At 47.1% G+C, this 24,916-nt stretch overlaps 2 protein-coding genes across 2 annotated transcripts in view; both read right to left on the reverse strand.

The window, feature by feature from the left end:
• LOC121320126 (plexin-B2-like) overlaps positions 1-17,443 on the reverse strand; it is a 97,884-nt gene extending 80,441 nt beyond the window's left edge. Inside the window, exon 1 of the mRNA XM_041258385.1 lies at positions 17,067-17,443. The gene's annotated coding sequence lies outside the window, so the exon portion shown is untranslated. The remainder of the gene's footprint in view (positions 1-17,066) is intronic.
• Positions 17,444-22,810: 5,367 nt separating this feature from the next.
• The window catches only part of LOC121320128 (src substrate cortactin-like), a 38,220-nt gene continuing 36,114 nt past the window's right edge, over positions 22,811-24,916 (reverse strand). Inside the window, exon 15 of the mRNA XM_041258386.1 lies at positions 22,811-24,429. Within this exon, the coding sequence (XP_041114320.1) occupies positions 24,293-24,429 (137 nt within the window). The 3' untranslated portion in view covers positions 22,811-24,292. The remainder of the gene's footprint in view (positions 24,430-24,916) is intronic.

The following is a 24,916-nucleotide window of genomic DNA, read 5'->3' on the forward strand; positions in this document are numbered from 1 at the left end:
CGAGTGAACTCTGGGACCAAGCTGAAGCCCAGTCCAGACAGAGACTGCAGTAGCCAAACCCTTACAGTAAGTGCGGAGTCCACATGCACCCCAGACAGAGGATTTTGGGCCACACCCAGCAGAAACACAGCAATGGAAAAGCCCAAGGAAGATTCCTGGAATACATGAGGAAGCTTTTCTTTACAGAGGGGCGTGGCACTGCAACACTGAGAAAGCATTGCAGTTGGGTGGAGAGTTCCACATGCACCCTTATCCAAGCCAACTTATATCTGAAGATCAGCATCACTTCCATTACCTCCTTCATGGTACAGGTCCCCACACACACCACCCTCGCCAAACCTCTGTCCTAAAACTGGGGTAAGCAACTGGAGTGCTGCTCCTGAATGATTAAGCATGTTAGGTCCTCGTTAGGGGTTTTACTGACTCCATGCTATAATTAAGCACACTGTTAGAACAAAGTCCTGGAGTGCCAAGGTTGCCTGCCCTTGTCATAAAGACTTCAATTATTTCAGGTACATGCCAATGGAAGCTAAAGAAACACAACTATTTAAAAAAATATTTAACATGGACGGCTGGCTTACTTTAGCCTTTATTATCACATGTGTTTGTAATACTAGGTTCATACTTTTAAGCTTGTTTTTTTAAAACTGGAACATGGCACTCTAGGGAATGAAGGCAACTCAAAATCTTTGTAAGAGATCTCGCAGATTTCACCTCTCTATCAGATTCCCCTTCACTTCATTCATTCATTCTTCTTCACTTCTCCCATTATATTCATTCATTCCTCTTCTCCATTTCATTCATTCCTCTTCACTTCTCCATTTCATTCATTCCTTCCTATTCACTTCTCCTGTTGTATTCATTTATCTTCACTTCTCCATTTCATTCATTCATTCTTCTTCACTTGTTTCATTCCTCTTCACTTCTCCTGTTATATTCATTCATTTATCTTCACTTTTCTGTTTCATTCATTCATTCTTCACTTCTCCTATTGTATTCATTTGTTCATCTTCACTTCTCCATTTAATTCATTCATTCCTCTTCACTTCTCTGTTTCATTCATTCCTCTTCACTTCTCCGTTTCATTCATTCATTCATTCCTCTTCACCTCTCTGTTTCATTCATTCCTCTTCACTTCTCGGTTTCATTGGGAGAAAATACAAAAAAGAACTGGTGACTACTAAATTTTTTAAATAAATAAAAAAGGAATAATGCCATTCCTCTTCTCGGTTTCATTCATTCCTCTTCTCGGTTTCATTCATTCCTCTTCTCGGTTTCATTCATTCCTCTTCTCGGTTTCATTCATTCCTCTTCTCGGTTTCATTCATTCCTCTTCTCTGCTCCTTCGTTTCACTCACGCAGGTCTCTGGCAGTCTGCTGCCTCAGGGCACTGGTAAACTGGGTTGATCAGCAGCACTGTGGTATTTGCAATGAAGTTCTCTTTTAACAGACAGGACTGCTGTATCTAACATTCTACCGACTCATTTCGGACTTCATGGACTCTCAGAGAGTGCAGCTGAGAGATGGAGACTACGGCAAGCGAGGGTCACTGTAGCTCAATCCAGGACAGCCAGTCTGTGTACCAGCATGGATTTAAACACACACAAGAGTAGCCACGGCTTCAGTGCAGCTGCACAACTTTACAATCTTTCTGTATATTAGGAACTGGTTGCAAATAAATCCATTCATAGTCTACTGTACTTTGAACTTGAAGTCTCTTTAAATCTCCCTCCTTACACCCTTCCAGTAACTCGTCAGGTTTCGGTTTTTAAACAGGGACTGTAATGTACAGCTGTATCCGATATCATTCACCACCAGCCTGCGTCTGTGCCGATTGCCGTCTCAGGTGTAATGAAGCAACAGAGACATTCTTCACAGATGCTTCACAAGAGCAGCTGGGTAAGGTACATTGAGTTCCTGGGACACCTTCCTCAGAACCGGGACTGTCCAGGGAAAACAGGGCCAAGTGACAACCCTAGCCACAGAACTACGTTAAAATGTATTACAATCAATCACAAAAAAATCACAGTACACACACAATAAAACAGCAGGATAAGCCAGCAAGGGGCTGTGGTAAAGCAAGAGGAACAGTATGCCAATACAGTAGATGGTCAAGGATGATTACATTCATACCACAGATATACAGATACACAGGGAAATGCGTTGAAAGAATGCAGACAGCAATTTCAGAAAGGAGGAGCAAGTATGTAAATACAACAAACAGACAGCCAGATTGAGGTCTTTAAAGCAGCAGCAGAGAGGAATGGAGCAGAGATACAGAACAAACAGACAGCCAGATTGAGGTCTTTAAAGCAGCAGCAGAGAGGAATGGAGCAGAGATACAGAACAAACAGACAGCCAGATTGAGGTCTTTACAGCAGCAGCAGAGAGGAATGGAGCAGAGATCTGCACAGCCAGGACTTCCTGCGTGACTCCCGCTCCAGACTGGACGACACGCACGTTCATTTGCATATTTAAGTTAGCCCAGTTGCGAGACTTGCTAAGCGAATTTGCACTGTTCCTTCAGCCCTCAATAACACATTGTGCAGGTCTTAATAAACAGCACAGATTCTTCCACAGCCCCAACGGGGGACAAAACTAATTTCACCAAGCAGATGGGTTTGAAACAGACACACTGCTATCCTAAGAGACCCAGAGCCCTAGTTATACTCAGGGTAGTTTCTCAGCTACTGAAAGACACGAACGATAAGTGGAGACTGACAACCCAGATCCCTTGTGCATTGTCCATCATACCAAACCAGCCGAGATGTAAGTGGAGATTTAAACCCCCCGATAAACTCCCAATGTTCGGAGAGTGTAACTATTACATCCATTACCATACGCCGTGCCCATTGATTTGTCACCTACACATCAGTGCATAGAGACGCTCTGTAGCTCCTCACATCCTACTGCAGTAAATATTCATTATGAATAAATTCTAATGCTAGAATTAAAATCAAAATCACAACTACAACCAAGCTCTGCTATTCGGAATTGCAATGCAATTTCATCCAGAAAGTGCAGTTTTAAAGACGTATTACGAAATCTGACTACATCATCGTGAAACAACAAGGGAGCGAACGTTTTCCAGGTGGATTGTGGTCAGTATTTATTTATTTATTCATTTATTTTTTTAAAGCCTCAGCAAGAGATGGACCACCCAAATCCCATTGGTGTGGTAGAAGTGAGGGAATGTGGTTTCTCTGGCAAAAGGTATTCTCTCTCTTAACTGGAGTGAAAGTGCGGTTCCTGCAGGTCTGGGAGCTCTGACTGCACAGACTGGCCCCTCAGCAGGGTCGGCTGCCTTCTACTGCAATCCATTCGGGATTCTAAACACCTCAAATGAGCTTCTACTGCTATTATTAAATGTCCCGGTCTTACTGTGCTGGGAATGCTCTGCTCTAGACTTGCAGTTATTTGAGAATATTAGTAACTGCGTGTTCAACGCTACACCAATGCATCCTTGTAGCTGTGCTGTAGGTCGCCTGGTCCGATTGGATCCAGTTTCAAAATCTAAAAAGAAGTACAAAATGCAATAGAAGAACCAGAAGATATTCAACATGGTACTCATGATACTGACCTACTGAGGAGACTGGTAGTTGCGTTTGTTTTACAGAAGATTTATTTTGTCTTCATTTTAAATTTATTTTTCCTTTTTTGTTTGCATATTTTAAGGTAAGCAGTTCAGGTCTCTCTGTCCCAGCCTATACTCAGGCATTCAGAATTGGATTACAAACGAGAAATCAAGGAGAACATATGCAAGCACATTCATATTGCAAGAGAGGCGCTGAGAAAGCAGAGGAAACAGGTACAAGTCTGTTGGCAGCTCTGCTTCAGAGTGTGCTGACTGGAGGAGCAAGTAGTACTGAGCAGCACTGCCATCACAAACACACACTGCACACGCTGTTTCCAGACAATGCACAAGGACTGCAATGAATTTGGTTTGAATGAACGCAGAAGGACTGCAATGAATTTGGATTGAAAGAACGCACAAGGGCTGCAATGAATTTGGATTGAAAGAACGCACAAGGGCTGCAATGAATTTGGATTGAAAGAACGCACAAGGGCTGCAATGAATTTGGATTGAAAGAACGCACAAGGGCTGCAATGAATTTGGATTGAAAGAACGCACAAGGGCTGCAATGAATTTGGATTGAAAGAACGCACAAGGACTGCAATGAATTTGGTTTAAAAGAACGCACAAGGGCTGCAATGAATTTGGATTGAAAGAACGCACAAGGACTGCAATGAATTTGGATTGAAAGAACGCACAAGGGCTGCAATGAATTTGGATTGAAAGAACGCACAAGGACTGCAATGAATTTGGTCAATATTGATTGGTGTTGGACCAGTGTCCATTTTGCCAATGACAAGCCTGCTGTTTCCTTTGCCAAGCGAAAGCCTACCAGTGAACTCCACTCAGTAAAACACATCTATTATGAAGAGTAAATGTAACATTTAATTGCAAGACGTCTTGCTATCGTAAGTATGCAGCCAGGAAGTGGAGTCACAGGATATGTCTTATTCCACTCGGTCCATCATCACATCATTCCAGCAGTGACGTTTAAAGAAACCTTTTTCTTTAGAGTCTTTTCTGATCAGCTTTTTACCATTCAGAACGTTTTACTCTCAATACTGGTCTTCAAAAAGGTTCACTGTCTCCAGGAGAAAGGGGTACAGACTCTCTTTATAAAAACATCTTAAACACACTAACCCTGATTCCTTGAAATAAACATGTTTCACAGACAATAAACAGGCCACAGGAGCTCTGAACACAGAATAACAGAATAACACCGGTATGAAGGCAGGAAAATGGCTTAAAATATATATTAACTAATCAATCAAAACACAGGCTTTTAAACTAAACATACAGATAAGGTCTGGAGGAAGCTGAAAAGCTCAGAACCCTGCCTCCGTATTTATACTGTACTTACCCATGCCGGTGCACCCTGTGGCTCTGGGTTAGCAGGGATAACAAGTACATTATGAAGCCATTGAGACTCGCAGTACAATAAGCACTCCATTTCCTCGCACACTCTCACACTTTGATCCACTACATCACACACATCTACCACGCTACTGTTTTAGATTTCATCTAAACCAGTTCCCAAACTGGGGGGCAGGGCAGAAATAATCTCTCCCAGCTGAGCCTGACAGCTGACAAAGTATTGATGAAACCAGACCAGAGGATGCATTCATTAACATGAACACCCAAAGAGCGCAAGAAAAGCTGGTAGTCAAAACGCTTGTCAGTAGAAGTGTATACGCGTCTTACAAACCACCACCGACACAAACAAAGAAAGCAAACCTAATTTCTCTGCTGATCTGCTCTCTTTGCAAACACATACCTAACCCGCCTGCTGTTTTCCTCCAATATGTCATCATTGGAATCAGCAGCTTCTTACTGTCCCGAGTGCATTCCAGCAGAGCGCGGACCTCAAACCACAAGGGCCGTTTATGAAAATGCAGGCCTGCTCCTGAAGGGGTCTTTCCCTGCCCTGGAAGAGAAGTCAGCTGCCGCTGGACCATGTCATTACTCAGTTTAGTGGAGAACCCCTGAGGCAAGGTGAATTACAGGGTCCAGGATGGCTGGTTAGGTACAATCCACGAATGCACCTTTCCCAACAGTGGAATATTTGGAAAGAAAACATTCTAGACCTAATCAACTAAAAACAGCAGAAGGGGTTTTTACACTAATGCTCTCTTTCACCAGGCTGTCAGAACAAACAGCTTCATCTGGAAAATACAACTACTGAGCTCAACGACAACAACGTGACCCTCAGGGAGGGAGGGGGCCAGCTGATGAGCAGCACTGGGGTGGAGTGGGCCAGTGCTTAGAAGCCAGGAGATCGGGGTGTGAATCTCAGCTTGACTACGAAGCTCTTAAGTTAGCCTGAGTAGGCTGCCTTCATATGTTTAATACAAATGATATTCAATAGACAGGTCTATCTGCCGCACTGAATGGACAGCATGCCTTCGTACAGCGTGGGAAATGGGGAACACAAGCTGCCCCTCCCACTCAGGATGGGTACTGTTCGAAAACATGGATTGAGAATTGAGTAGCAGTTTGCTACGCATGTGGACTGGCAGAGCTATACTGGTGTTTTTTTCTGAAAAGAGACTAATATTGCAGATAGCAGACTGTTTGGTTCAAATTGCATGTACTGCTAACCACTGATAGAGACGATACGTCTACAAACTGCCCAACAATGACTGCAAGCTAACAAGATAACAATGCTGTAGACTAGAAGGGGCCGGGCTCTAAGACTTTTGGAATGCAAAGCATAAAGGGGCTGAAGGCTCCCAGGGACTGTCGTTGGACCCAAAGGTTCTCAGGAAGAATAAGAGATAATGCCACTGGACTCAAAGGGTCTCAAGCAAAACGGAGAGATATGAACAAGGAAGATGACAAAAACTAGATGTATGGACCTTTTGGGGCGCCAGGGGTCTGAAGAGGAATGCACTGAGTTCAGAGGTCGTCACACGAGACTACACACACACACACACACACACACACACACACACACACAATTAAATACATATAGTATATGGTAACACTTAACTATTGGTTAAGTGTCAGAGAAAGAGGAGGTGGACCATCTATACAGAAGGGTATTTAATGTCATGCAAACATTGTAATGATGAGTATTCTGTTTGTCCTGTACCTGGGACCAGACTCCCTGCATATTTCAGTAAACCTAACAACTGATTGAAGAAAAGGACTCTGTGCATTTTCTTGAATCTACTTACTCACCATCATTTTTTTAAAGTTACATCAGGTACTCTTCTCTTGCACTGCACAATTACTGTGACAGCACTACGACTACATGGGTTTCACTCATTCTCTGCTCCTGCAATCTCCTTGCAAACGAGAAGCATGGCTCCAAAGCACTGTCTGAACACGGCTGCAATGACCATCTCCCCAGTATAACCCCACAGGCACACCTCCTGAGGGCTGCTTCTCCCCAGTATAACCCCACAGGCACACCTCCTGGGGGGCTGCTTCTCCCCAGTATAACTCCACAGGCACACCTCCTGGGGGCTGCTTCTCCCCAGTATAACCCCACAGGCACACCTCCTGGGGGTTGCTTCTCCCCAGTATAACTCCACAGGCACACCTCCTGGGGGGCTGCTTCTCCCCAGTATAACTCCACAGGCACACCTCCTGGGGGGCTGCTTCTCCCCAGTATAACTCCACAGGCACACCTCCTGGGGGTTGCTTCTCCCCAGTATAACTCCACAGGCACACCTTGGGGGGCTCCAGTATAACAGGCACACCTCCTGGGGGGAATGCTTCTCCCCAGTATAACTCCACAGGCACACCTCCTGGGGGCTGCTTCTCCCCAGTATAACAGGCACCACAGGCACACCTCCTGGGGGGCTGCTTCTCCCCAGTATAACTCCACAGGCACACCTCCTGGGGGGCTGCTTCTCCCCAGTATAACTCCACAGGCACACCTCCTGGGGGCTGCTTCTCCCCAGTATAACTCCACAGGCACACCTCCTGCTTCTCCCCAGTATAACTCCACAGGCACACCTCCTGGGGGGTTGCTTCTCCCCAGTATAACTCCACAGGCACACCTCCTGGGGGCTGCTTCTCCCCTGTATAATTTCAGGCACACCCCACAACTGCTTCTCCCCAGTATAACTCCACAGGCACACCTCCTGGAATCTACAGTATAACTCCACACCACATTTCCTGGGGGCTGCTTCTCCCCAGTATAACCCCACAGGCACACCTCCTGGGGGCTGCTTCTCCCCAGTATAACCCCACAGGCACACCTCCTGGGGGGTTGCTTCTCCCCAGTATAACTCCACAGGCACACCTCCTGGGGGCTGCTTCTCCCCAGTATAACTCCACAGGCACACCTCCTGGGGGCTGCTTCTCCCCAGTATAACCCCACAGGCACACCTCCAAAGGGCTGCTTCTCCCCAGTATAACCCCACAGGCACACCTCCTGGGGGCTGCTTCTCCCCAGTATGCACACCTCCTGGGGGCTGCTTCTCCCCAGTATAACCCCACAGGCACACCTCCTGGGGGGCTGCTTCTCCCCAGTATAACCCCACAGGCACACCTCCTGGGGGTTGCTTCTCCCCAGTATAACCCCACAGGCACACCTCCTGGGGGTTGCTTCTCCCCAGTATAACCCCACAGGCACACCTCCTGGGGGCTGCTTCTCCCCAGTATAACTCCACAGGCACACCTCCTGGGGGCTGCTTCTCCCCAGTATAACCCCACAGGCACACCTCCTGGGGGCTGCTTCTCTGATCTGAGGCTAAGCAAGGCTGGCCCTGGTCACTACTTGAATTAGAGGTGTTCATGGAAAGCAAGGTGCTGCTTGTCCCATATAGTATCTCTGTGTTCCTATTATGACACAGTCCCAGTGGAGTTTCTCTTTATAATCTACCATTCTGATTGTTACTGACCTAGATTCACTTCCAGGTGGAGTCTCTCCTCTGCCTCTGTGACTTGGCACAGTTTACTCATTGCAAACAGATTCTATAAAGTCTTACACACACACAGATGAACAAATACAACACCCAACGAAACTACATCCCGAACAGATGCCACTCTGTCCCTAACACCAGCTTAGACATGGCTCTGCACAAGAACATCTCATTTCATTTAACTTGTTAGGGGAATCACAGGGGGGCAGTTAGAAATCTCAGTTCCTGAAAAGGGATCTGAAGTTTAACAAACAGTTGAAACATACAAATATCAGACTATCTAAGGTTTCAAAGAAGAAATGAAACAGAGAAGACAAGGAAGCAGTCCTATCTGTTGGCATTCCAACATCAGAGCCAGAACAATCTGGAGCTGAAAACGGATCCTGCCTTGCTTTGCTTGAACCTTTCCTGGGCTCCTCTGCAACAGGCCAGGAGGCAGATCTCTGATCAACACAGGACTGAACAGGAATGCGCTGTTGAAACCAGATAAAGTCCTGCGACGACAACCCCTCCCCCCCCCCCCCCCCCCCCCCCCCCCCGAACTGACCTACAGCAGATACAACACCCAGGCTTTCAAACACAGCTTGGTGTCTGGCTCTGTGATCACAGAGGCTCAGCATGCTGCTTTGTGACATCACTGATCCCAGCCTGTCACCAGGCATGCACACGGGCCTCTGATCCACTCAGGCATGGAGGGTAGCACTACCAGACAGTGGAACAATGGATTCAGTGAGAGTATAAAGGTTCTACAATGTACACAGAACTTTAAATCTGAGAAACTACTGAGTCTAGAAGCAAGGCATTTCACATTCCAACAAACAATCAGGTCTGTGAAAACAGGATTAGAGCCATCAGGACCAGGAACAAGTATGACTACCCATGACCTGCATCCACAGCATGTACAGTACACATGGACATGTGTCATGGTAAAGGCATGCCATTGCACACAGCCCTCACTGGGGAGAAAACTGATCGTGGCATTAAACAAAGCATTGGTCTAGTTCAGGGGTGTCCAGTTAGCCCTTCCACTCCTGGTCTTTGTTCCAACCCTGTTCTAAGCTGTTTAACTGAACCAATTAAACCTCCACCCAGCCCCTGAAGTGATTCATGATCTCATTTTACCTGTTAAACCTGGAGTGGAATGGCCCTCCAGGACTGGGAATGGACACCCTGGTCTAGTTGATGTAGTGCTTGACCGACACACGCCCAGTCAGGATAGCAGCTGTAGAATTGTGAAGTATTTTATAGGACAAGGGAATTCCTGAGGACTGCATCAAAAACTTATTTTTCAGGATAATCAAGGATAGATGGCAGATTCCCCAGTGCTGTAAACTCTCTAATTAAAACACATCCTGGGACGTGTTTAGTGATTCTTTATGGAACCGTTTGTCAGATTATTTCAATTGCAACCGATAATGGAGAAAAATAAATAAACAAACACATTTTAAAAAACCAACTAACAGGGTTGTTTGTTTCAGACCCTATGTAGACATTGTGCAACAAAGGCTATAGCATATCACTTGATTTCAGGAAAGGAAGACTCATTATTGCAAGGCAGGAATATCTCATTATTGTAGTCTGCGATGCCCTGGCTGTGAACAGGGCCATGCTCCCAGACAGCCCCAGCTGGAGCACAGCAGCTCTGTTAATGGGCATTGCTGAGATTCCTGGAACTCACTGACAGTCCGCAAAGGAATGTGCTGCTGAAACTCACTCCAGTCTAATCACACTGACAGACACTTCCCAGCAGGGACTGAGAGGGAGTCAGTCACCCTGTCTAAAGTAGCTGAAGCCCGGCACGCTGTGTGCTGTTTAGGGGTACCCTGGACCTGATCCACCTTCCAGCTTCCAGAATGAGGGCTTGAGGACAAGGGAGTCTATTCAACTGGTTTAAATAGCAGTGCATTCTAATATATCAGGGATGGCAATAAGACTCCTATTGCACAGCAGTTTCATCCATTCCAGGTTATATAATGGGTTTGATTATCCCCAGTGTACAGGTAACAAGCTCAGGTGTGTCTAATTAAACTCACAGTAAAACCAGGAATGGATCAAAGTGTAAGTGTATTTCTGAAAAGTCAAGAAAAAAAATATAAAAAAAAAAACCCTCAGAGAAGGCAGTGATTTTATCTGCCTGTCTTGTTTTGATGAATTCTGTGGGCTCTTTGTTCTGCGAGATCTTGCGCTTCAGTAGGTGTTTCTCTTCACACTGCCGTATGTATCACGGTTTGCTTCGATTCCCAGGTTAGCACAAGGAGACATTTCCCACAGCAAAGTAAACATGGTTTTATTCCTTGGAGGCTGTAGCTTAGTTAGCTATTTGTTGATTTAAAAAAAAAAAAAAAGGTAATCTTGGTGGATGACATTTGACAATGGGGTTAGGGTGCATTCAGACCACCACCCCCCTCCTCCTGGCTTCTTCAGAAGGTTCTACGGGATCCTTTACAACCACAGAGGGAGGGGACAGGACTGGCAGACGCTGACCCAACAAATCATCACGATACAGACGGGTATATGATCATGATCATGACCACCCACTTGTGTTTCCATTGCAGAACACAGCCTGGGCAGCAGCCTGCCTTACAGCCGTCTGGCAGTGAAAACACAAATCCCATTCTCAGCCAGAGCAGACCACATGACCAGCTGAATCACCCTCTGCCAACAGTAAAAACTGGACTTTGGACTGGACTGGAAAAAAAAACCTGCCTACGAATCGCAGACAACACACTCCACTGCAGTCAGAAACGCGCAGAACCAAGACTGGGACCCAGAAACTCGGCATGCCTGTCATTTTGAGTGACATCTACACAGATCTGCAGTGTTGAGCGTTAAAAATTGTTCTTCAGTGATGCGAAAAAGACTCCCATTGCATAGCAGTTTGATCCATTCCTGGTTCTACTATGAGAGTTTAATAAGACAAATCTGAGTTTGTTACCTACACGCTGTGGCTAATCAAGCTTGTAATAAAACCTGGAATTGATGAAACTGCTGTGCAATAGGACTCTTATTTCCATCCCTGTACCTGGCCAAATCATCCCAACACACACCCACACACACACGCTTGCACACGGAGTAAAAACAAAACCGATCCACACAGCTGCCAGCTTAGTGAAGAGTATGGGGACGTGCGAGAGTCCAGGCCTTGCTGCCCTCTTCCACTAGTCCCTGTTCCTTGTCCTCTGCGCAGGACTTGCAATGCAGCATTCCTCAGCATTGACTAACTCTCCTGCAACTTGAGGAGTCAAACGCTGGTCAGAGTACACAAGTCTGTTTCCAAAACAGGACTGCTTTAATCCCTTAGCTCCCAATTAATCAAAAGACACTGTTTTCACAGCAAGGGATGTTTAAGAGGACTCAGAATGTATACCCCAAGAGCAAGCTTCATTCAATACAAGGATCGTTCAGAGGCGACATGTTTTAATCCAATGTATTTTTTTTCACAAGAACAGAACTCAACAGTGTTACACGCCCAAGGGTTCACAGAACAGATGGCTGGTTTTAATGACCCAACCTAGTTTTTGGTTAATAGCACAAACCAGGGAGCCAGTGCTCTGCCTAATCCCATACACTGGAATGAGGACTCTTGTTTAACATTATTTAATGGGGATAATCCTCTGGGATGGTGTGTACTGTTCACATTGTGTGTGTGTGCGTGTGTGTTACAGGGTGGTAGAGGTAGTGGGGTGCAGATGAAGCATGATTTGCGGTGTACAGTATAGAGAGCAGGGGCAGGTTAGAGTACTTGACCGTGGGGTTCTGCACAATCCCGTGAGGACAGCGAGATCAGCATGTCGGCCATTCCCCATGGTTAGAGTTTCTGAGACTGGTACCCATGCCAGCATAATGACAACTAACTCAATAAATATAGTCAATAAGCACAGGCTGGTTTCACTGTGCCCATCCCTGGACTAGCACTCCACTACTGCAGAAAAGTATCGTTCACCACTCCTCCTCACCACCCCGCTCACCCAATGAGAGGGTATCAACACCACCACCCCGCTCCTCCAGTGAGAGGGTATCAACACCACCACCCCGCTCCCCCAGTGAGAGGGTATCAACACCACCACCCCGCTCCCCCAATGAGAGGGTATCAACACCACCACCACCCCACTTCAGGAATGAGAGGGTATCAACAACACCACCCCACTCCCTCAATGAGAGGGTATCAACACCACCACCCCACTCCTCCAATGAGAGGGTATCAACACCACCACCCCACTCCCCCAATGAGAGGGTATCAACACCACCACCCCACTCCCCCAATGAGAGGGTATCAACACCACCACCCCACTCCCCCAATGAGAGGGTATCAACAACACCACCCCACTCCCTCAATGAGAGGGTATCAACAACACCACCCCACTCCCCCAATGAGAGGGTATCAACACCACCACCCCACTCCCCCAATGAGAGGGTATCAACACCACCACCCCGCTCCTCCGGTGAGAGGGTATCAACACCACCACCCCGCTCCCCCAGTGAGAGGGTATCAACACCACCACCCCACTCCCCCAATGAGAGGGTATCAACACCACCACCCCACTCCCCCAATGAGAGGGTATCAACAACACCACCCTACTCCCTCAACGAGAGGGTATCAACAACACCACCCCACTTCAGGAATGAGAGGGTATCAACAACACCACCCCACTTCAGGAATGGGAATCAGCTTTTCACCCATCCCAGTTTCTAGCAGGAGTTTGATTAGTCCCAGTGTGTACTTAACCAGGTGCCATTCTACGAGTCACAACAGGTGTGGAAACCCTTTGGTTTTGTTTAACTCAATGCTGCTGATCCCACACCAATACCACTGCAGCTTGCCTATACAAGCAAGCCAGGCAGGCAGTTACCATGGCATTATAACTCTGGCCAGGGCTCGGACCCCTAGCCCTTCTACTAACATTCATCAGTATGTAGACTGTGCAGGTCCTCAATACAACACTGATCAGTATGTAGACTGTGCAGGTCCTCAATACAACACTCATCTGTGCAGAACTTCAGACTGGAGCCTGGTGAGTAAGTCTAGGGGTGGGGGGGCAGTAGCAGGGCTGGTAGGTGACGTTATCACACTCTGGGACACAAGCCAGCTCCTTTGTACAGTGGTATCGGTCCTGTCCTTTAGCAGCATTGAAACGATTCTTCTTCCTTATAATGGAGTCAAGCAGTGTATCTCTGCAGCCTGGATCGTCATTCATCTGAATGCCCCAATCACATGATCACATCGTACCTTGCCATAATACAGCCCTCAATCACATGATCACATCAGACCTTACCATAATACAGCCCTCAATCACATCGTACCTTACCATAATACAGCCCTCAATCACATCGTACCTTGCCATAATACAGCCCTCAATCACATGATCACATCGTACCTTGCCATAATACAGCCCTCAATCACATGATCACATCGTACCTTACCATAATACAGCCCTCAATCACATGATCACATCGTACCATGCCAAAATACAGCCCTCAATCACATGATCACATCGTACCTTGCCATAATACAGCCCTCAATCACATGATCACATCGTACCTTACCATAATACAGCCCTCACATGATCACATCGTACCTTGCCATAATACAGCCCTCAATCACATGATCACATCGTACCTTACCATAATACAGCCCTCAATCACATGATCACATCGTACCTTACCATAATACAGCCCTCAATCACATGATCACATCAGACCTTACCATAATACAGCCCTCAATCACATGATCACATCGTACCTTACCATAATACAGCCCTCAATCACATGATCACATCGTACCATGCCATAATACAGCCCTCAATCACATGATCACATCAGACCTTACCATAATACAGCCCTCAATCACATCATACCTTACCATAATACAGCCTCAATCACATGATCACATCAGACCTTACCATAATACAGCCCTCAATCACATCGTACCTTACCATAATACAGCCCTCAATCACATCGTACCTTACCATAATACAGCCCTCAATCACATCATACCTTACCATAATACAGCCCTCAATCACATGATCACATCAGACCTTACCATAATACAGCCCTCAATCACATGATCACATCAGACCTTACCATAATACAGCCCTCAATCACATCGTATACCTTACCATAATACAGCCCTCAATCACATGATCACATCAGACCTTACCATAATACAGCCCTCAATCACACTGTACCTTATGACTGGCTTTACTGTCTTTGATGTGCAGTACCTGTGCATACATGACATGTGCATGTCATTGGCTGCATAAATATATATTTTACTTTTTATCTTTCATTGATTTATCCATTATTAGGGGAGACTGTCTTGTTCACACAAGGGGCATTTTGAAACAGTGTTGACGAAGATTATTACTTAAATAGAGATGGCTGTAGTACACGATTGCAATGGGAACGTCAATGAGATGGTAATGTGCACGTCACTGTGTGCATTACTACATATTGTGGCGATTCAAGGAGGATGCAAGGCAAGGTTTCAAGGCTAAACTTTTTATTTGTTTTAGCTTCAGTTAATGTTTAACAAAGCTGCTGTCGGCTACTGCTTATGCTTCTACTAGTCTGCTCTTTCTTCTTTCTAGAGCTTTCTCTAAAACAGCCGGGCAATGACCACCTCACCGGGGATTCGCAGCACCCCCAACTGGAGGTCGAGCTGACCGCCGATGAGATGGTCATTGCCCTGACAAATAAAAAGCTTAGCCTTGAATCCTTCCTGACACTGCCACATTGGTGTCAGAAGTGGACACAGGTACCCCGGCACGCACTTGTCGGACTGGAGCCTGGGTGAGCAAGTCCTGGGGGGGGGGGGGGGGGGGGGGGGGGGGGGCAGTAGCAGGGCAGTAGTAGGTGACATTATCACACTCTGGGACATAAGCCAGCTCCTTTGTACAGCGGTATCAGTCCTGTCCTTTAGTGCAGGAGGTCCAGGGTTCGCCTCTGTGTGGACTGCTTCGCCCAGTGTCATGTGTCTGCCTGCGTTAACCGAGATTGCTACAACATTATTGTAGTTATCCATATGACACTGTACGACAATAATGAATCTTTGTAGCTGAAAAAAGAAGCATATGAAGAACATTTATATGTAACTGGGTTCAGAAAATAGTGATGAGGATTATTTAAATCAACGAGCAGATCTTAATGTATTCATGGGGGGGAGGGGACCACCAATATTATGCATTAATTTGATTAAACCGTCATTATTTAATAGATCGTTTAAAACATTATTATTACAGGCATTTAGCAGACCAACAAACAAGGAAATAAAACAACTAATGACGTCTATTATAGCCTGTGCACGCAGGACAGACCGGCTGGAGGATCCAGGCTGCAGAGTACCCTCTCAATGGCTGGGGTCCCTTCTCCCTGCAGCTTCCCTGCGCTCCCCTGGGGGTACCTTGACCCCTCTAAGAGGCCAGTGCTGGACGGCTTTTCTATAGAGCAAAAATAAAACTAAATAAAGCCAGTGAGCAATTGTTCTTGTATTTAAACTGCCACAGCTGTGTCCGATTCTGCTTCGCTACGAAGCCCTTTACTTCACTACACTACACGGGGTCGGTTCACTTCTTCAATTCCATTTTTAAAGGAATCGGGAATGGCATTGCATAAGAAGGAAAAGCAATAGGAAGTGCCCCAGCCTTGGCACTGCACATCCCATGTGATGTCAGACCGTCACATCATTACTGTGTGGTTTCTATACAAAACATACACATTCAAAAGATGTTTACGTGTTTGCTTTCCTCCCACGGGCCGTATAGCGTTTAACAACAACTGCGCGACAGACAAAGCATTTCCCCTTTAATGGAAACCCGGTCTAACAGATCGCGCTTTTAATAGCAGGGCTGCCGCTTATTCTGCTTTCTTTCTTCAGTCGCTCAACAGGGAGGTACCGCTCCCCTTTTCTGAGGGCAGCACCGCACTTACACTGTAACACTTTCTACTGTATGAGAAACAGTCAGGCAGAATTCCTCCAACCCATAAGAAGAGGGAGTAAGCCCGGTACAGTGAAGGCCAAGCGCTCCCTGTCGAATCATTTATTCCACGCTGGTTTGTTTGAGGCGGCAGCAGGGAACATACTTTCCAGTACACTTGCAACTGGTCAGAAACACAATAGTATTTTTTTTAATGGGCGGAACTTAATTCGTATTATTTTTCTGTAATAAACCTGCATTTGTAAACCTCTTTAAAACAGCGGCATGGCTGGGAATGTGAACCCTCAAGCCGGGTAACACGGATTTATTTTTAAAAAGTACTTATTTATTTTGGTTTTTTTGGGGCGGGCGGGCGCAAGTCCTTGCTGGCCATACCCCAATAGTTTAGTGCTACAAACTTAAAAGACAAACAGCGGTGTACAAAAGTGACACATTCTGCCCACAACAGTCGTTTCTTACTAACAGTTTTGAGAAGCGTGTCCATTTTGTACCTGTTTATTCTTTTTTACGCAACGCCTTTAAGCAACTCCCATTCCCGGTGGAGAGTAATCTGGGTTTCTTAATCGAACAATTCGATCTGCAAACCCCGAGTCATGTTTCACAGTCAACTCGCCCAGAAACATAACAAAGAGAAAACCCACAAAAAGAACAGAAAGGAGAGCCCACAAATACACAGAGTCTTACCTGGGAAGTGTAAACGTTAGCTAGTCCGCGGTCCCCTCGATGGAACTCAATTGAAAAACTATTCCGGGAACAAAGTTTACATGCTCCGCTTTCGCAGACCAAGCACAGCAAAATAAAAGACAGATCAAATCCCTTTGAAACTGCTCAGCATAACATCCCCCTGGGAACCTCGGTTCGGGGCGATGCTTTAAACAAAATCCAGGAAAAAAGAATGTGAAAGATTTATGTTGTTTCTGTACTCCACCCCGAGGTACGGGATCACATGATTAGCTCAGGTGTGTGTGTGTCACTGTATCGGCGAGTTCTGGGGCACACCTGTGAGAGTCACCCACATCCGCCAACAGGAATCCGTAAAGGCTGTGTGAGAGAGGAGAAGAGCAGGGAGAAGGAGAAGAAGGAGGAGAAGGGGGGGAGTATTCTCCTCCCTCTTTTTCTACAAAAGAATGCTGACTCCAACCAGAGATCGGTTTACACAGGGGGGAGCATGGGAAGACGGCGAAAACAAAAACCAAACGCCACAAAACGATTTATCCTTCTTTTATTTTCCTAGTGCAAATCAGCGCTTCTGCAGCCGTCTGTTTTCTCTCTGCCCCAGGTCGCAGAGTAGGTTAATGTGTAGATAGTGTGTGAGGCGGTTCTGGTTGCGGTTTCAGTGTAATTTGAATTTTGATCCGCGGGAGATTACGTGCAGACAGGGAGCGGGGTGGCGGAGATTATAGCAGATTATAGCAATGTCTCACGAGTTTAAACCTTGCTTTTTTAGGAAACCTTGTTTGTATTACTGTGGTAGTCGGGGTGGAGTTTGGTTAGAGGGACACGTTGAGTTTATTACTTCATTACGTTTTTGGACACACAAAGACGCGCCACAAGTCTACTGCTGTACGGGTTTTAAATCTAGATGTGTAGATTGGCAACTATCCCCCTTTTTATTGATAACTCAAAGAATTGGTTACACTGTTAAAATAAAAAGTTGCCATGTTGTGCCGTGTCTTTGTTGTGAGCGATTGTAATCCCGTGTATCTGGAGTGTGACACATTCCGCTCGTTGGGTCCTGCCAGAATAGGGCAGAACTGGCAGGTCTGTTATTATCTTCCTTTAAAGAAGAGCAACGTGACAGACAATCACCCGCCTGTCTCAAGCAGTCAGAGAAATGTTTTCAAGAAAGAAAGAAAGCAGGACAGAATCCCATGCTTCAGATGAAAGCCACAGTCGGCTTGTTTGAGTTCACCTGCAGCGAGGAGTCCGATCCCAGCGTGGTAATGCCAGGGCTGCCTTCATCTAAAGCCAATGCCACATCAAACCACATGCAGGCAATTTCTCAAGCAACTCGCTGTACGTCTTCAAGCATCTTTCACTAAGTAGCTCAAATCAAGCTTGTTCAGATGTGGTGGGAACTTTTAAAACAAGCTGCTTCATATATTACCAGATCACAGTTCCACAAGCTGCCCGTTGATTCTCAGGCTTTATAGGCTGGGCAATGCGGCAGGATTTGCCCAGTTTGAGAATTGTTAATAAAATTTTATTAATGCACTCTATTCTATTGCATTATGAATATTTTACATGTGCGACCACTCCCCACAGTGCCACTGTAAATATTTGTCTTCATTTGTTCTCTTCTTTACCTTCCCTGCACACAGTTTTCATCCAGGTGAAATGAAACTAGCATTTCCATTATTGGCGTTTAGCAGGTCAGTATGCACGCTCCTGTTTCACTTCACTGCATGTGCACGGCAAGGCAATGGCTTTCAACAGTCCAAGTTTCTGTTTCAAGGTGAAATTCAGTATTTGTTTTAAACCTACATTGTTTTCAGCGCTTACAGACAGGCAGCCTCTGAGGCTTGTTTAACTGTCTATCAATCATGCTTGAGCTAGACTCTGTTCATTGGCAGACTGCAGTGCAAATATAACAGGGACACCTATTCTAATCTTGCAGTGGGGTTTGTTGTAAAACAACAAATATAATCACAGTGCTTATATTACAAAACTAACAAAAAAAACAGCTGAGATTCAGGATCAGTCAGAACACCTAAACAATCCTCCCGAGCTTCCAGTTTCATTTTAGACAAAAAAAAAATAAAGTTATATGCAGGCTAAGAAATGGGTGGATTGATGGATTTTCTGCTTATTAATGGCAGAGGGAAGGCTGCCCGATGAGCTCATGCATCGTGTTTCTCTAGATACTGTGTTAGTGCATTTCTGGGAACCTGTTTTTACAGGCGAATGCAATGCCTGGTTTTACATAAAAAATGTAGAGTACAAATCCGAGGAGGTTATGATGAGGTTGTATAATGCGCTGGCGAGGCCAGACTTACAACACTTCAATTCTGGTCTTCGCCTCACAAAAAAGGACACTGTGGCCTTGGAGAATCCAGAAAACAGCAACCAGACCAATCCCAGGGTTGAATTGAGCTGACGGGCTGAATTGTCTCCTCCCGTTTGTCAGATTTCACATGTGAAACTGGGCCCATGCCGCTGCTTTCTTGAGATGCTTGTTGCTGTGGGCACTGCCTCCACTGTGGATGGCAGTCTCAGTCAGGTCAATGTGAGCAGAGCTAGGAATTCCTGTAAGAATGATCAGCTGATGCATCCTGCACTGCCGAGGTGTCCCTGCCACACTCCTGGCAGCATGGAATCAAATGAGGGGGATAGGGCAGCAAAACCAAACACAGCACCAGCCAAGGTACGCACACAGCGGCTGAGTCATCACAAGCACTTTTCTCTGTTTCACAGGACAAACGGACATGATGTCACAGCATATTACCACAACTAACCTTCCAGCCTCTCTTATCTCTCAGCTCTGTTTGAACAGCCCAACATGAAAGCTGAACTTGTGGACTCTGAACACGCAGTGCAGTGATGGATGAGCTCTGAGTGCCGGTGCCTGGATTGCTCCCTTAGCCCAGCAGGCAGGAATGGAGTGCAATAATACCTGCTGCTACTCCAAACCGGGGCCAGAACCACAGAGACAGTCTCCTGGTGGGCAGGTGGACCAGGTTGGCTGGTGTCTGGTCTTTAACTGTTTGTTTATGTTTTTTTTCACAGATCCAGTGATCAGATGTCCTGATCCATCACTTTTCACTTTTGAATGAATGTGAGCAGCTAGGTGGTTTGGGTTGAGGTCACATTGAGGTCACACTGAGATAACTGACCCCTACTACCCCTGTCATTATCCACAGTGGCTTCCTCCGGGCATTGTCTTGTGAGAGCCATGCCCCTCTTAACAGCCCCCCACCACATACGCCACAGCACAGCACAGCACAGCACACACACCACAGCACAGCACACACACACACACACACACACAGCACAGCACACACACACACAGCACAGCACACACAGCACAGCACAGCACAGCACACACACAGCACACACACACACACACAGCACAGCACAGCACAGCACACACACAGCACACCACAGCACAGCACACCACAGCACACACCACAGCACAGCACACCACACACCACAGCACAGCACACAGCACACAGCACACCACAGCACAGCACAGCACAGCACAGCACACCACACACCACAGCACAGCACAGCACAGCACACCACAGCACAGCACAGCACAGCACACACAGCACACAGCACAGCACAGCACAGCACAGCACAGCACACACCACACACACCACAGCACAGCACACCACAGCACACACCACAGCACAGCACAGCACACACACCACAGCACACACACAGCACAGCACAGCACACCACACACACAGCACACACAGCACACACAGCACAGCACACACCACAGCACAGCACAGCACAGCACAGCACCACACCACAGCACACAGCACAGCACAGCACAGCACAGCACAGCACAGCACACACAGCACACACACACACACACAGCACACACACACACCACAGCACACCACAGCACAGCACACACACACACCACAGCACAGCACACACACCACACACACCACACACACACACACCACAGCACTCACAGCACACACACACACACATCACACACTGCAACATTCTCACAGCACACATTCAGGATTCACAGCACATTCTCTGCAGCAGTATCACACTACGATCACAGCACACTGCACAGTATCACACACACACACACACATCATGCAGCATTCAGCACTGCACAGTATCACACACCACAGCACAGCAGGATTCACTACACACAATGGATTCTCTGCACAGTATCACAGGATTCACACACACTGCAATGGACACAGTATCACAGGATTCACTACGATCACTGCAATGGATTCTCTGCAGCAGTATCATGCAGGATTCACTACGATCACTGCAATGGATTCTCTGCAGCAGTATCATGCAGGATTCACTACGATCACTGCAATGGATTCTCTGCAGCAGTATCATGCAGGATTCACTACGATCACTGCAATGGATTCTCTGCAGCAGTATCATGCAGGATTCACTGCAATGGATTCTCTGCAGCAGTATCATGCAGGATTCACTGCAATGGATTCTCTGCAGCAGTATCATGCAGGATTCACTACGATCACTGCAATGGATTCTCTGCAGCAGTATCATGCAGGATTCACTACGATCACTGCAATGGATTCTCTGCAGCAGTATCATGCAGGATTCACTACGATCACTATCAATGGATTCTCTGCAGCAGTATCATGCAGGATTCACTACGATCACTGCAATGGATTCTCTGCAGCAGCAGGATTCACTCATCACTGCAATGGATTCTCTGCAGCAGTATCATGCAGGATTCACTACGATCACTGCAATGGATTCTCTGCAGCAGTATCATGCAGGATTCACTACGATCACTGCAATGGATTCTCTGCAGCAGTATCATGCAGGATTCACTACGATCACTGCAATGGATTCTCTGCAGCAGTATCATGCAGGATTCACTGCAATGGATTCTCTGCAGCAGTATCATGCAGGATTCACTGCAATGGATTCTCTGCAGCAGTATCATGCAGGATTCACTACGATCACTGCAATGGATTCTCTGCAGCAGTATCATGCAGGATTCACTGCAATGGATTCTTTGCAGAACGTGTAGAAAGAGAATGGGTTTGTCTCATTTAACCGTAGCTGTTCCATGCTGTTCTCCTTTGCTTCTCACCATTCATGAACTTTAAACAATCTGACCCACAACTCCACCTGCAAAATAACTGAAAAGAAATACATCTCTTACCAACTACAGATCTCCTCTGCATCCCTACATAAACCAGCTGGGTATCTAAAAAGATCTGCAACAACTGGAGCGATTTGACAGCGTGCTGCGCTCAGGTCCACTCTACAGGGAGGGAACATGTTTTTCATTCAGTATACTGGCCATGCAGAACATGGCAGCCTTCTCATCTTTATTGCTCAGAACAGATTATCCCCATCAAAGATCAATTACCAGGGCTGAGGTCAGGGCTGTGTGACTAGAGGCATAGCAAATCAAGTTAGTGATGTTGTGAGCTTGGGAGCAAGGCTGTCTTGCAATAACTCAGACCCACAGAGAGCACACACACACCCACAGAGAGCTGGGGAACATTGACTCGTGAGTTGAGGAAGTGGGGAGCGATTCAAGACTTTCGGCTCTTGTGTTGCTGTGAGTCTCTTTGCAGTTCTTAGATATAAACATGGAAGTGTTTGTACCAGGACAAGCCGCCCTGTGTGTGTGAACATCAAATCAGAACTCACAGCTGTGGCAATACTTCATCAGGGCGTGCAAATGAAACATGGAGAGGGAGAAGCGGGTGAGGATGAGAGATGAGACAGGATGTTGTCTGGAATTACTTTAAGCATCTGTTTTATTTCATTGCACATCTTCTGCTTTTACATGACAATATGTACAGTCTTGTAAGAATAAAAAAAGAAATGACAATCATCAAGTGAACAACAATAAGAGCCCAGACTACAAAGCGAGTGCCTGTCCGAAAGCACATCCTGGTAAAGCCATGGTGTTCTGCACAGCTCGCTACAGATACTCCCGGTGCGTATCCACATTCATATCACACCTTTGGGTTCCATGTGAACAATACCCGGCACTGCAGGTACACTGCATTCAATACACACGAGGACCGGCCTCATCCAGCACAGAGACACATGCTGCAGTGCTAGGGAATGATCTCACCTCCAGCTACTTTTAAACATGACCTCTTCCAGGTATGAGACTGTGGAGCCCCACGTCCTCTACCTGAACTTATTATGGCTTGCATTGTAATATCTGAGCCTAGTCTGAATTCAAGGACAAAAAAGCTGGTGCTCGAACACTGCTGCTGCTGGGGCACTGGCAAGGGGAGCGGGGCTGGGGCTCAAACACACTGCTGCTGGTGGGGCACTGGCAAGGGGAGCGGGGCTGGGGTTCAAACACACTGCTGCTGCTGGGGCACTGGCAAGGGGAGCGGGGCTGGGGTTCAAACACACTGCTGCTGCTGGGGCACTGGCAAGGGGAGCGGGGCTGGGGCTCAAACACACTGCTGCTGCTGGGGCACTAGCAAGGGGAGCGGGGCTGGGGCTCAAACACACTGCTGCTGGTGGGGCACTGGCAAGGGGAGCGGGGCTGGGGTTCAAACACGCTGCTGCTGCTGGGGCACTGGCAAGGGGAGCGGGGCTGGGGTTCAAACACACTGCTGCTGCTGCTGGGGCACTGGCAAGGGGAGCGGGGCTGGGGTTCAAACACACTGCTGCTGCTGGGGCACTGGCAAGGGGAGTGGGGCTGGGGTTCAAACACACTGCTGCTGCTGCTGGGGCACTGGCAAGGGGAGCGGGGCTGGGGTTCAAACACACTGCTGCTGCTGGGGCACTGGCAAGGGGAGCGGGGCTGGGGTTCAAACACACTGCTGCTGCTGGGGCACTGGCAAGGGGAGCGGGGCTGGGGCTCAAACACACTGCTGCTGCTGGGGCACTGGCAAGGGGAGCGGGGCTGGGGTTCAAACACACTGCTGCTGCTGGGGCACTGGCAAGGGAAGTGGGGCTGGGGTTCAAACACACTGCTGCTGCTGGGGCACTGGCAAGGGGAGCGGGGCTGGGGTTCAAACACACTGCTGCTGCTGGGGCACTGGCAAGGGGAGCGGGGCTGGGGCTCAAACACACTGCTGCTGCTGCGTCATACTCTTAAACATTTCAAAAGGAGCTGAAACTGCCTGGATTAATTACAGTGCGATGCTGCATTACTGGCAGCACAGCGAGAGAGAGAGAGAGAGAGAGAGAGAGAGAGAGCAAAAGAGAGCAAGATAGAGAGATGTGAGAATAGCCAAGGCCACAGGAGGCGTTCACTGCATGAGCTCCACGTATGTGGCAGGAAACAGCCCAACACGGCCGCGGCATTGCCCCTTCCACCACGACTCGTCCACAATCTCAATGCCTCTGATGATGTCGTCCGGGTCGAAGGAGATCTCATCATCGCCCTCTGCAGGTAGAACAGAGAACAGAAAGAAAGAGACCGTCACAGACTGGACTGATATCCACTCTCCACCAGCCTCACACAGACACACCCTGGACATGCTTCACATCATTGTGTGTGCATCAGTCAAGGTAACTGTCCCTGTCGAATGCAGGACAATGATAGGTAGGGGCTGCACAGCTTATAATGCCTTGTTGAATAGAACTGAAAATGTATATACAGCACAGCAGGGATGGGAATAGGACTTCCATTGCAGAGCAGTTTGAGTATGAGTTTTAGTATAAGAGTTAATAAGACAGACCTGAGCTTGTTACCTTTGCATTGGGTAAAACTGCTATGCAATAGGAGTCTTATTTCCATCCCTGTACAGCTTCATATTGGTGGGGGACTAAAACAGCTACAGATTTGATATCCAGCAGATTCCCCAAGACTCCTGACACCCCAAAATGCTGGCTGTTAGATCTATGAGCATGACCATCCTGTTGCAGTTACA

The sequence above is a fragment of the Polyodon spathula genome, chromosome 8 (genome assembly GCF_017654505.1).
Source record: "Polyodon spathula isolate WHYD16114869_AA chromosome 8, ASM1765450v1, whole genome shotgun sequence".
Taxonomy (NCBI): Eukaryota; Metazoa; Chordata; class Actinopteri; order Acipenseriformes; family Polyodontidae; genus Polyodon; species Polyodon spathula.